This window comes from Haliotis rubra, unplaced genomic scaffold (assembly GCF_003918875.1).
Source record: "Haliotis rubra isolate DU_JTF1 unplaced genomic scaffold, ASM391887v1 Scf894, whole genome shotgun sequence".
Lineage (NCBI taxonomy): Eukaryota > Metazoa > Mollusca > Gastropoda > Lepetellida > Haliotidae > Haliotis > Haliotis rubra.
Window position 1 is genome coordinate 7126 of NW_025767628.1, and position 13946 is coordinate 21071.

The 13946-nt window shown below is 43.5% G+C and overlaps 1 protein-coding gene across 1 annotated transcript; it reads left to right on the forward strand.

Moving 5' to 3' along the window:
- The first annotated feature begins 10085 nt into the window (after positions 1-10085).
- LOC124263687 (actin-1-like) lies at positions 10086-12813 on the forward strand. The gene is made up of 2 exons (XM_046698346.1): positions 10086-10331; positions 11374-12813. Exons 1-2 carry the CDS (start codon positions 10206-10208, stop codon positions 12376-12378), a joined length of 1131 nt encoding a protein of 376 aa, XP_046554302.1. The 5' UTR covers positions 10086-10205; the 3' UTR covers positions 12379-12813.
- Positions 12814-13946: the final 1133 nt, after the last annotated feature.

The window sequence follows — 13946 nt, forward strand, 5'->3', positions numbered from 1 at the left end:
GACGCCCGCAACCCTTCAACAGTGCTAGCCGACAGTGTACTCCTGGCTGGAGACGCCCGCAACCCTTCAACAGTGCTAGCCGACAGTGTACTCCTGGCTGGAGACAACCGCAACCCTTCAACAGTGCTAGCCAACAGTGTACTCCTGGCTGGAGACGCCCGCAACCCTTCAACAGTGCTAGCCGACAGTGTACTCCTGGCTGGAGACACCCTCAACCCTTCAACAGTGCTAGCCGACAGTGTACTCCTGGCTGGAGACAACCGCAACCCTTCAACAGTGCTAGCCAACAGTGTACTCCTGGCTGGAGACACCCGCAACCCTTCAACAGTGCTAGCCAACAGTGTACTCCTGGCTGGAGACAACCGCAACCCTTCAACAGTGCTAGCCGACAGTGTACTCCTGGCTGGAGACACCCTCAACCCTTCAACAGTGCTAGCCGACAGTGTACTCCTGGCTGGAGACACCCGCAACCCTTCAGCAGTGCTAGCCAACAGTGTACTCCTGGCTGGAGACGCCCGCAACCCTTCAACAGTGCTAGCCGACAGTGTACTCCTGGCTGGAGACGCCCGCAACCCTTCAACAGTGCTAGCCGACAGTGTACTCCTGGCTGGAGACAACCGCAACCCTTCAACAGTGCTAGCCAACAGTGTACTCCTGGCTGGAGACGCCCGCAACCCTTCAACAGTGCTAGCCGACAGTGTACTCCTGGCTGGAGACTGGAGACGCCGCAACCCTTCAACAGTGCTAGCCGACAGTGTACTCCTGGCTGGAGACAACCGCAACCCTTCAACAGTGCTAGCCAACAGTGTACTCCTGGCTGGAGACAACCGCAACCCTTCAACAGTGCTAGCCAACAGTGTACTCCTGGCTGGAGACAACCGCAACCCTTCAACAGTGCTAGCCAACAGTGTACTCCTGGCTGGAGACGCCCGCAACCCTTCAACAGTGCTAGCCGACAGTGTACTCCTGGCTGGAGACCACCGCAACCCTTCAACAGTGCTAGCTGACAGTGTACTCCTGGCTGGACACACCCGCAACCCTTCAACAGTGCCGGCCAACAGTGTACTCCTGGCTGGAGACAACCGCAACCCTTCAACAGTGCTAGCCGACAGTGTACTCCTGGCTGGAGACAACCGCAACCCTTCAACAGTGCTAGCCAACAGTGTACTCCTTGCTGCCATTGCCCTATTTCTGTTCTGTGATATTCACTGAGGTCACAACGCCTCGACCTTGAACACAAACAACGTCAATAGCATGGTGACAAGTCATGGGACGTCTCACTGACTCCCCCTGGTCACATGACTTCACATGCAGAACTCCAGGTGCAAGTCAACATAATGAGGCAGGGATGAAACATTTGCTTGCTGGAGGAAATGTCTGCCGAGTAAAGTATTTATTCTAAACTAACATCAGTTCGGTAAATGGCGAACCTGCCCATCACATATCTAAATGCTCAACGAAGTTCTTATTTTGATATACAGATATATGCATGTATATCAACATAAATATAATTTAGTATGAAAGAAAACAGTGATACGTTGAGAACTTGAGAGAGTGGAAATATATATGTAACGACGAAAACAGAGTACGTGGATTCCGCGGTAGAATCCAGAGTGGGGAGAGTGTAGAACACCGGGTGCCCAATGTCTACAGTACCTCTGTATCTGGTGTGTCTCATGGCGTGTGCTCCGACCCGGTGAAACAATATAGGATCTCAGTGTATATGCTAATCAGGACTTTCCTTCCACATCAGGTCAACCTTGTCGTCTCTTGTCAGTGAAGGATTGGCTTGACGTGCATTCAAAAAGAATTTCAGAAAAAGTGTGGAAACGCCGAAGCAGCATTTTAAAGGGGTCTGTGAGTACATAAACGGAAACTTATTTGCTAGTGCATTGTCCCGTGTACCATCAAACACACACGTACACCCATAGATGCAGAGACATAACAAGCTCACTCTCACACACACATCCACACCGCACGTACACAAACACAGACACTCTGTGCATGTATACATGTGTGCGGAAATAAATAAAATAATTATAACCATATACATGTGTATCGGTATTCATTAAGATCACAACAATAATTGTGTTAATAGCTGTTTAAAGACGAAATCAAACTTTAAATGACTGTTATTGCTGCCATACAACGTCGGTCAGTTGACTACATGTAGAGATGATCCCCCATGGAGGCCAGTGGTGTCTCACATGAACATCATGGAAACAACAGTGGCCATTCTGTTCGGGTTGATATCGAATATGTGTACATTACTTCTTTGCTTGATAAGAACCATCTCAGAAGGTCGCAAATTTGATAAAACTTTTTTTTGATAATATCTAATGTAATTATTTATTATATTGATATTGAGGTACCGGCATGAACTATTTAACTATGACATTTAACTATGGACACACGCAAGGACAAAATGGCGAGTTGATTTTGTGGTACTGTTATTCTATTATCGACTTCCTTGGGGGTAATCGTGGTATGAAAGAAGTATTACCTCAAACATATACCAGGGATCTGAGGGCTAGATCTGCCAAGCCAAATGCCGACCACGTGCGTCAGCTGAATGTGGATACTGGGAACGCCATCATGCAGGGCGGCAACATGAACAGTCACGGAGGAAGGTGCGGTTAGCTCTGACCATGATATGCAGTTTCATTGAACATGTAACCTTCAAATGATGGAAAATATACCTCGTAAACCCCGAGCACATCTCTTGAAAGCCAGGATTGTAAATGTCATTGCCCATGTTTACGAGGCAATGTCCCCTGCCTCAAGTTATATACAAGTGTATATGTGACAGGGGTCGAATCTGTCCAAAGCAATATGACTTTCTGCTGGGGTTAATGTGACCATTGTGTAGTTTTACAGCTGTGCTGATCGATCAGTCTGAGTAGCCAGAGCACAGGATCACTTTCTCTCGTCGCTCTCGCCAGCTCTCCTCTCTAGAGAGTTCCATCTGCATCCGCGCTGCAGAGGCAACGTCAAACATCATAACGCCGACTTTGTCTAAGACAGCGATGTCGACGTGAGCAGGTTGTCTTACTCACTGCATGTATACTCAGAAATCAGAAACATTGGCTGTTACGCAAGCTGGTGTTCGGTAACCGTCACAAGTAATGACAGGATTGAGGAAATCATCCACAATGATTTCTGATACTCAGCCTAGTCCTCGAGCCGCACCCCTCCCGGCACGCCGGGGGGGGGGGGGGGGGGGGGGGGAACTTGGTAGGGTGTGGTGTGGTGTGATGTGGTGTGGTGATTAGCCTCCATATAGTCATGCAGGTTGTACCCCACCCTCGCCCTACGTCTGATCCCCTGTCTCTGTAGATACTCTACATGCAACACGTCATAGATTGTTATTTATCTGTCAAGTTGTAACAAACAAGTCACTAGCGTGATATTGTTGAAACACGATCGGAACATTAAATATTGACTTTAGAAATCTTACCTACCAGAAAGATTTTTTATGGGATAGAAAGAAGTGAGGTTGGTTAACATTCATATACACCTGTATATAGAGTCAGTGACACGAGTGTGATCTTGGGTTATAGTAGATAACCTGTACAGGGGCGGATCCAGGGTTTTGGAGAAGGGGTGGGGGGATGGGGAAAATCTTTTTTTGTGGGTGTGTGTGTGGGTGGTGGGGGTTGGGGTGGGGTTGTGTTTGCTCACCCACGCGAGCGCGCACACTCTCTCCCTGGGTATGAAATACCGGCAATATTCATGCACATGCGTGAACGCTGGTAATTGGAGTGTATACATGGGGGCCCACTCTAGCGTATGAGACGTCACGTTATTATATGCCCCAAACAGCACAAAATGAAACAGTGCAATTTCGAAATCAAAACGACAAACTCCAGCTCTCGGGAGAAGACCCCAACGCAGCAGGTACAGGAAGTCACACCTTCGCTGTCCTGCTTCTTGTTTATCTCCAGTGTAGTCCACAACACAATTATTATCATGTTTCCATAATAGTAACAAGTATCCCGTTATAATTGTCTTGGTTCCCCAATAGCCGACCCCCATATCTGTTTAAAAACACTGACAGGATTACATTTTTCATTTGCGTGTTTATCCGTAAATAGTCACAACAGACCCCTTCTGTATCCCTGTATCCATTGGTCTTACCAAAACTTATCTTATATATTCTCATTATATTTCCTGTGTAACTGTTAGATATATACGGCTGTGTCAGAGGATCCGGCCAGACTTTTACGCATGGGGAAGCACCAAACTGGTCGCATCCTCTTAAGCATCCATTTAATTTACCCCTGACATTAACACTTTAAAGCAATTAAAACATGCACTTTATGAAGCTCAAATTATACTAATCTGAAACATTTATACTTAATTTACTTCATCTGACTGATTCTGATTGGATAGGTGTTCATTTTCCACTGAAGGTTTGTCGTTTCAGGGTGTTTCTTTTCTTGCTTACATGTTTACAGTGCAGGTGTAGCCTTATATGTGCAAAGACAGTCGATGAGGTGTGTTGCGATTTTCATCATGAACACCTCTTAATTCAGCCGGATCATAGGTGCAGCTCCAAGCGTGGGTGTCGCGGACAGACTGTCACCTAATATGGCGATAGGTGAGAGTGCGGACCACAATAAGTATTTATATTCAAGTCACGTGGTCTGCTATGGTCGGGCATGAACATTCCTTTATCGCTGTGTACGAAAGTAAATACACTTGCAATGAGAAGGCAGTAAATAACGTGTTACTAAATGACGTGTTTAGATTGACGGCGGATAAAATCAGGTATGACCAAGGATGGGGTAAAGGGCATATTATAATATGCACGATCATGTCTGTGGATGATACAGCAGTTGTTGAACCATAGTAGTTCTTTATGGGTAAGAGTATACATTACTCTACATCCACGATCAGTGACACACAACCAGGCGCGTAGCAATACAATTTCTTCCTGTAAGCCCGATAGGTTGCAAAGCTTTATATTTAAATAGTATCGGGGGCTGCCGCTCTGTACAGACCTATATTAGTGGTGTCTGCTGTCACACAGTATAGACCTATATTAGTGGTGTCTGCCACACAGTACAGACCTATATTAGTGGTGTCTGCCACACAGTACAGACCTATATTAGTGGTGTCTGCCACACAGTACAGACCTATATTAGTGGTGTCTGCTGTCACACAGTACAGACCTATATTAGTGGTGTCTGCCACACAGTACAGACCTATATTAGTGGTGTCTGCCACACAGTACAGACCTATATTAGTGGTGTCTGTCACACAGTACAGACCTATATTAGTGGTGTCTGCCACACAGTACAGACCTATATTAGTGGTGTCTGCCACACAGTACAGACCTATATTAGTGGTGTCTGCTGTCACACAGTACAGACCTATATTAGTGGTGTCTGCTGTCACACAGTACAGACCTATATTAGTGGTGTCTGCCACACAGTACAGACCTATATTAGTGGTGTCTGCTGTCACACAGTACAGACCTATATTAGTGGTGTCTGCTGTCACACAGTACAGACCTATATTAGTGGTGTCTGCCACACAGTACAGACCTATATTAGTGGTGTCTGCTGCCACACAGTACAGACCTATATTAGTGGTGTCTGCCACACAGTACAGACCTATATTAGTGGTGTCTGCCACACAGTACAGACCTATATTAGTGGTGTCTGCTGCCACACAGTACAGACCTATATTAGTGGTGTCTGCCACACAGTACAGACCTATATTAGTGGTGTCTGCTGCCACACAGTACAGACCTATATTAGTGGTGTCTGTCACACAGTATAGACCTATATTAGTGGTGTCTGTCACACAGTATAGACCTATATTAGTGGTGTCTGCCACACAGTACAGACCTATATTAGTGGTGTCTGCTGCCACACAGTACAGACCTATATTAGTGGTGTCTGCCACACAGTACAGACCTATATTAGTGGTGTCTGCCACACAGTACAGACCTATATTAGTGGTGTCTGCCACACAGTACAGACCTATATTAGTGGTGTCTGCCACACAGTATAGTCCTATATTAGTGGTGTCTGCTGTCACACAGTATAGTCCTATATTAGTGGTGTCTGTCACACAGTATAGACCTATATTAGTGGTGTCTGCCACACAGTATAGTCCTATATTAGTGGTGTCTGCTGTCACACAGTATAGACCTATATTAGTGGTGTCTGCCACACAGTACAGACCTATATTAGTGGTGTCTGCCACACAGTATAGACCTATATTAGTGGTGTCTGCCACACAGTACAGACCTATATTAGTGGTGTCTGCTGTCACACAGTATAGTCCTATATTAGTGGTGTCTGCTGTCACACAGTACAGACCTATATTAGTGGTGTCTGCCACACAGTACAGACCTATATTAGTGGTGTCTGCCACACAGTACAGACCTATATTAGTGGTGTCTGCCACACAGTACAGACCTATATTAGTGGTGTCTGCCACACAGTACAGACCTATATTAGTGGTGTCTGCCACACAGTACAGACCTATATTAGTGGTGTCTGCCACACAGTACAGACCTATATTAGTGGTGTCTGCTGCCACACAGTACAGACCTATATTAGTGGTGTCTGCTGTCACACAGTATAGTCCTATATTAGTGGTGTCTGTCACACAGTATAGACCTATATTAGTGGTGTCTGCCACACAGTACAGACCTATATTAGTGGTGTCTGCCACACAGTATAGACCTATATTAGTGGTGTCTGCCACACAGTACAGACCTATATTAGTGGTGTCTGCCACACAGTACAGACCTATATTAGTGGTGTCTGCCACACAGTACAGACCTATATTAGTGGTGTCTGCTGTCACACAGTACAGACCTATATTAGTGGTGTCTGCCACACAGTACAGACCTATATTAGTGGTGTCTGCCACACAGTACAGACCTATATTAGTGGTGTCTGCTGCCACACAGTACAGACCTATATTAGTGGTGTCTGCTGTCACACAGTATAGACCTATATTAGTGGTGTCTGCCACACAGTACAGACCTATATTAGTGGTGTCTGCCACACAGTACAGACCTATATTAGTGGTGTCTGCTGCCACACAGTACAGACCTATATTAGTGGTGTCTGCCACACAGTATAGTCCTATATTAGTGGTGTCTGCCACACAGTACAGACCTATATTAGTGGTGTCTGCTGTCACACAGTACAGACCTATATTAGTGGTGTCTGCTGTCACACAGTACAGACCTATATTAGTGGTGTCTGCCACACAGTACAGACCTATATTAGTGGTGTCTGCCACACAGTACAGACCTATATTAGTGGTGTCTGCCACACAGTACAGACCTATATTAGTGGTGTCTGTCTGTCACACAGTATAGTCCTATATTAGTGGTGTCTGCCACACAGTACAGACCTATATTAGTGGTGTCTGTTGTCACACAGTAGAGACCTACATCAGTGCTGTCTGTTGTCACACAGTACAGACCTACATCAGTGCTGTCTGCTGCCACATGGCCATACCCTGATGTCTGCTATAGTCTTGGCAGGACATATAAGGATCCTGTAATCAACGCAATTTCCAAAGTTACAACACAGGAAACTACACTACGTTTACTTTTGAGCACGCTGACATACCCTAGTACCGTTATAGGGTACAGAGGACACACCACACACCACACACGCACACACACACGCGCTATTGTCCCCTGAAAATCAAATTCAAATTGTTTGCTGCAAATCTGCAGGGAACAATTCATCTTCATTTCAAGAGTTACAGTCAAGAATATTCCAGCCGTGATTAGTTTCGGACAAGCCGGTGGCATGGTTGGTATGTTGTGTTGGGCGACTGCAGATACCAGGGGAGAGAGCAGCACTCGGTGCAAGCCAGTATATGTTCCCTGCCTCGTGTTATTGGAAACAAGATGGGAAAGCTAACAGTGGAGGGTACAACGCACATATCACACTTGGTGAACTCAATACCGGAATTAATCGATTACAATCCCACCAAATTCTTCTCACTTGTATCGATACTTCAGAAATTCACACATTGCCTTGAAGTTTAGGCTTCACAATGGGATCGTCTCTTGTTATAGTTTCCCACCACGGGACAGTCAGTTAGCCCATATACTCTTAGTCATTAGATTTGTCCGTGATTAGCAGATCAGAAATATCCCTCCTCTCCTAGATTCCCTGACTTTATTATTCAGCTCAGTTATCGATCTCGACAGTATACCAGCCATATATCCCTTGTTCTCACCCACGCCGGTTTCCCTCATACCCCAGGGTACCGCAGATTCTCGGAAGGCTCCTGATATCGACATCTACTTGATTCAGCTACTTTGTTTCTGCAAATGTCACCCAACTGACAAGAATTAACCCAACAAAAGAGTCGTATGTGATTGCAACAAGACAGTGAGTTCTGATTGAACGTGAAATCAATAGTGACTCATGCTGGTTGTTCACCGACCCTCCTGCCACACGGGTGTTACTGTTATGCAGAACATGGGAGGCACTGCAATGTTCCAGATGCTCATTTGCATAAATTAGCATATCAGCGATACCCACGTGCTTTTTCTTACACTGTTTCAAGTCAGGGTTGAAAATTTAATCAATATGATCCAGTCAGCTGAATTACTTCGATAGGTGATAAATGTAAAGTAATTGATTTGCAAGTAACCTATTATGCAGAACACCATGTCCGTATGCCCCATCTGTGGTTTACATCTGGCACATGACAGACAGTTATTGCATTTGAATGCAATGATTACTAAACGCTGCGTCACACTGTGTAACGTATATATCTAATAACAGGGAGAATTTCTATGTAACTATTAATCGGCACTATAAAACTATCTATTTCAGTAATGAACCTTAATTTAAAAAGGTTGAAACGGGTTATAAGTAATTATTATCGTGTGGTTTTTATTCGTTTTGTTGTGGTCAAATTACTGTAACCAAAGAGTAATATTAGTGTGAATGTTCGCAATTTCAAAGATATATTTTCCAAACTTTCCACAAATTGTGATGCAGCTTATACATTGCGCCGTGCTGTGTAGTAGACTGTTACTGCTTGCTCATACATAACTGGTTATATCATGAATAATTCGGGGAAAGAGGAACAACAGTTGTACTATTATCATATTTTGAATTAGTTCTGTACAAACTGCAGTTTTGTGTTTCCATAAACATGAATACTTTAAAGTATATTATTCCATAAATACTCAGCAATATTCCAGCTATATGGCGACTTAATGCATATGTTTGCGGCGTAAAACTAATTTAAACTCACTCACTCTTTTCCCAAAAAGTTATTGCAGTCCCTTGCATTAAAACCCTTATTTCACAACGGCACAATTACTGAAATAATTATCAGAAAGTTTTCTTTTGGACATTGTGTGCTGTCTTTGTGTAGCAAGATCACCTTTAGTTTTTCCCGTAAATATATTATACATGTACATTACAAATATACCAGTCAGTTACCCACTAATGGGCGGGTGTGCCCTAATCAAAATATCAAAAGCAAAGCCCACCCCATTTCAGTGCGGGTCGAGTGGGGTGCCTTGCGTGTAACATTACTAATTTTATACTTCAGCAACTCCACCAGTCTCACAACACCATGCAAACACTTGCATACGGTAGTTTTCAAATCAGATTTTTTTAAATACATGTACAGCATATTTTGATAAATCTCCGCTTCTTGCATTTTCGAATGATTTTCCAAAAGCAGCAAACAAAATGGGAGAAGCAGGAGTATGTGAATCTTATCTCGCAAAACAAAGCAGCAGAGCCTCGCCTAAGCAAATAATTTGCCGCAATGTCGACATTGTTTCAAGATTATATTGAGCTTGGAGTCGCGCGACAATCGCTTTTTATCTCTCTACTCCCTCTCTCTGTCACACACTCCACATAGCCTTTGTCACCGACTGTAAATAACCCATGCCTCCGTCTGCTGGGCATAGCTGAGGCTCTACAAATGGGCGCGAGATAAGCTTCTTCGATTTGCCCATAAATAGGCATACTCAGCGCACGCGGTCCCGTTTCCTGGAAAAGGAGTCAATGAAGACAGGGCACACTACCATATATGGAAATATAGCTTAGTCATATACCGGCTCGACCCAGGTGAACAGGTATTTTACCGGCTTCGAGTTGTAGAGGCGCCATTTCGTTCTGTGGGATAGACGAGGACAGGAGTGTGTTACTGCTGTGTTGTAGTCGTCAAACTGTTAAACATCAAAAATGGCTGATGATGAAGTTGCTGCTTTGGTCATCGACAATGGCTCTGGCATGTGTAAGGCCGGGTTTGCTGGCGATGATGCACCAAGAGCTGTGTTTCCATCCATCGTTGGACGCCCGAGACATCAAGTAAGTTTCATGATGCAAATTATTGCATAATTGATGCATTTGTTAGATATATACATTAAGGAATTGGAATGCATTTTAAATGGCACTGAATGTGTATTTATAAATTTAACTCCTGTATTATGTTGACTCGAATCTGGAAGTGACAGCTTCGACATTTTGAATTTTCACCATAACACGTTTTCAGCTAAACAGGGTCTGGCATCTGCTACTCATGATGCAATCCCCTTTAGTAATCTTAAATACAGTTGTTTAGGCTCATGATTCGCTGATAAAAAATGTTAGTATGATGCGTTGAATATGAAGTTTAATGAATATTGTTTGTTACATTTTATTCAGTTGTTCGGGATAATTTGTATTGTAAGTTTATTGAGCGCGTACTTTTATATCTGACAATCTGCGCATTGTACAAGTATGCCGAATGTGCTAGAATTTGTTATTGCGTAATAATTATTTTTATACCTAAATTGATAGATTTCTAGAACAATCTGTAGAACTTCATACTGCGTTGCATCGAACTGTCATGGTTGATTTCAAACATGTGACTTATCCTGCGCTCTGATTGGTCAGTGTTACCGGCTCTATTCATGAGGCCATGTAAACAGTCCCACGTGGGTGTCGCGATGCTAGATCTACATTGCAGGCTTATATAGAATATATTATTCTTTAACATGTAAACATTGCCGGACTCTTATAGTGTGCAATAATTCAAGTATACACAATTATGGCTTACTCGGAATTTAAACAAAACTTTTGGAGATAGTCGCGCATACAAAATTGTGTCTTTGCTGTCTGTGTCATACGTCTTAATCTACCAAATGGGTGTTGTTTCTTATCAAGATGTCAACTTTAATACTACCAAATTATGTATGTATGTTTGTATGTATGCCTTAATTAACATTGTGTGTGTTTCATTCGCCATACTAGGTTTTTTTTGTATTGTCTTCAAAATATGAATAGGTTTTTGGCTTTTTTTTTAGATGCATAAGTTACCCGTCTACATCCATATTCTGCCAATGCTCTTATATTTTTCAATCTTTTTCAGGGTGTGATGGTTGGTATGGGTCAGAAGGACAGCTATGTTGGTGATGAAGCTCAATCCAAGAGAGGTATCCTCACCCTCAAATACCCAATTGAGCATGGTATTGTCACTAACTGGGATGATATGGAGAAGATCTGGCATCACACTTTCTACAATGAACTTCGTGTTGCACCCGAGGAGCACCCAGTGCTGCTCACAGAGGCTCCACTCAACCCCAAGGCTAACCGTGAAAAGATGACCCAGATCATGTTCGAGACCTTCAATTCCCCAGCAATGTATGTGGCCATCCAAGCAGTGTTGTCTTTGTATGCTTCTGGTCGTACAACGGGTATTGTTCTGGACTCAGGTGATGGTGTTACTCACACTGTCCCCATCTATGAAGGTTATGCCCTTCCTCACGCAATCATGAGGCTTGACCTCGCTGGTCGTGACCTCACAGACTACCTTATGAAGATTCTCACAGAGCGTGGCTATTCCTTCACCACTACTGCCGAGAGAGAAATTGTAAGAGACATTAAGGAGAAATTATGCTACGTTGCTTTAGACTTTGAGCAAGAAATGGCAACAGCATCTACCTCTTCTTCCTTGGAGAAGAGCTACGAACTGCCCGATGGCCAAGTGATCACTATCGGAAATGAGCGGTTCAGATGCCCAGAGGCTATGTTCCAGCCATCTTTCATCGGTATGGAATCCGCTGGTATCCACGAGACCACCTACAACTCAATCATGAAGTGTGATGTCGATATTCGTAAGGACTTGTACGCAAACACTGTTTTGTCTGGCGGTTCTACCATGTATCCAGGTATCGCAGATCGTATGCAGAAGGAAATCACCGCCCTTGCTCCAAGCACAATGAAAATCAAGATCATTGCTCCACCAGAGAGAAAGTACTCCGTCTGGATTGGTGGCTCAATCTTGGCATCCCTGTCCACCTTCCAGCAGATGTGGATCAGCAAGCAGGAATACGACGAGTCTGGTCCCTCGATCGTCCATAGGAAGTGCTTCTAAAGTAACTCTACTACTGGTAAATACCACAGCATATTCAGCCAAACAATTGAACGGACGGCAGGTGCCAGAGACATGGTAACTGTTTGCTGTCGGCGCTTGCCTCGATTGTGGTGTAACAGCACGTGCTTCTCGTGCCAGCCCGCTACATGCCGGGGATAACAGATCTGAGAGACGCTAATCTCATTCCAGCAATTAACACGTTATCTAATGACGTACAATTCCAAAGTTCTTTTGTTGTTTTACAAAGTTTACTCCACCTTCCCGATTGTATTTTATTTTTCTATGTCTTTTGAACATGTGAAGAAAGACGTTGCAAATCGGAATGATTTCCAAAGCAAAAGCCAAAAAAATGGACAGTTTTGTTTTTCACGGTAACGTGAAACATTTATTGTGATTGTTTCAATTGCTCCAATCAGGATTAAACATGAAACATCATTAACTTGTCCTTACGTTGTTTATAAGTGGTGTGGTTTGCTCAGTTCGTACATCCCCTTTCAACGGGCAGTACGTTGAGAAAAACGAACTGGCAAAGGACGGAATAGCTTTGTTGCTTAAGGATAGTTTTCAGTAGACCTATTAATATTACAGCAGGCAACTCGTGACTTCATTTTTAACAACGAATGAATATGCAGGACCTGTGATACTTGCTATATAGGTAACATAATAGTTTGTTTTGTCAAAGTGGGATGCAGTTTCCATATATATGAGACAGGAATATTTTTAAGACATCATATTATTTTTATACCAATAAAGATAATATACAGATTAAATGGTCTTGGGCCCTGAGTTTTATAATGGTAGTTTATATGGTAGAATCGTTGGATTGATAACCCTGGATCTAGTTTTCTGATCTACCATCATGATGTTTCTGCATGAACGGCCATTCAGTGATATATCACTGATGTGGGGTAAATTTGCATATGGTAAGGTGTTCCTTCGTCACGCATGGGACCCAATCGTGACAATATAATCGGTCAAGAAATTTGCTGAAGGCGGCATTAGATCCTGTCATATCAGTGACGACAGCTAAATTATATATACGCGATATTCTTTTCAAGTTAGTCGTTGGAAGTAAATAATATAGGGAAACGGTTGAGTGAGTGAGTTTAGTTTTACGCCGCAGATATAGTCGAGTCTGGACCAGACTTTCCAGTGATCAACAGCATGAGCATCGATTTACGCATTTGGGATACGATGACGTGTGTCAACCAAGTCAGTGTGCCTGACCACCCGATCACGCTAGGCACATCTTACGGCAAGCGTGGGTAATACTGAAGATCAATTCTAACCCGGATCTTCATGGGTGAAACGGTTTATGACGTTGCGGCGATATCGTGGCATACTTACATTTGAACAAAGTATCTTGTTTTGTGGCCTTGGAAGCAAAGTATTTAAAGATCATAAAATGATTAATCGCGATGTAACCTTATGTACTCTATGTAAATAGTACTAAATACGTCCCACAATGTTTTCAAAATGCATTATGTCGCAAAGAACATCAGTGATGTGTACGCACAGTGTTATATAACAATTTATTTAATGCTCCCAGCCTTCTTACTGCCTTGAAA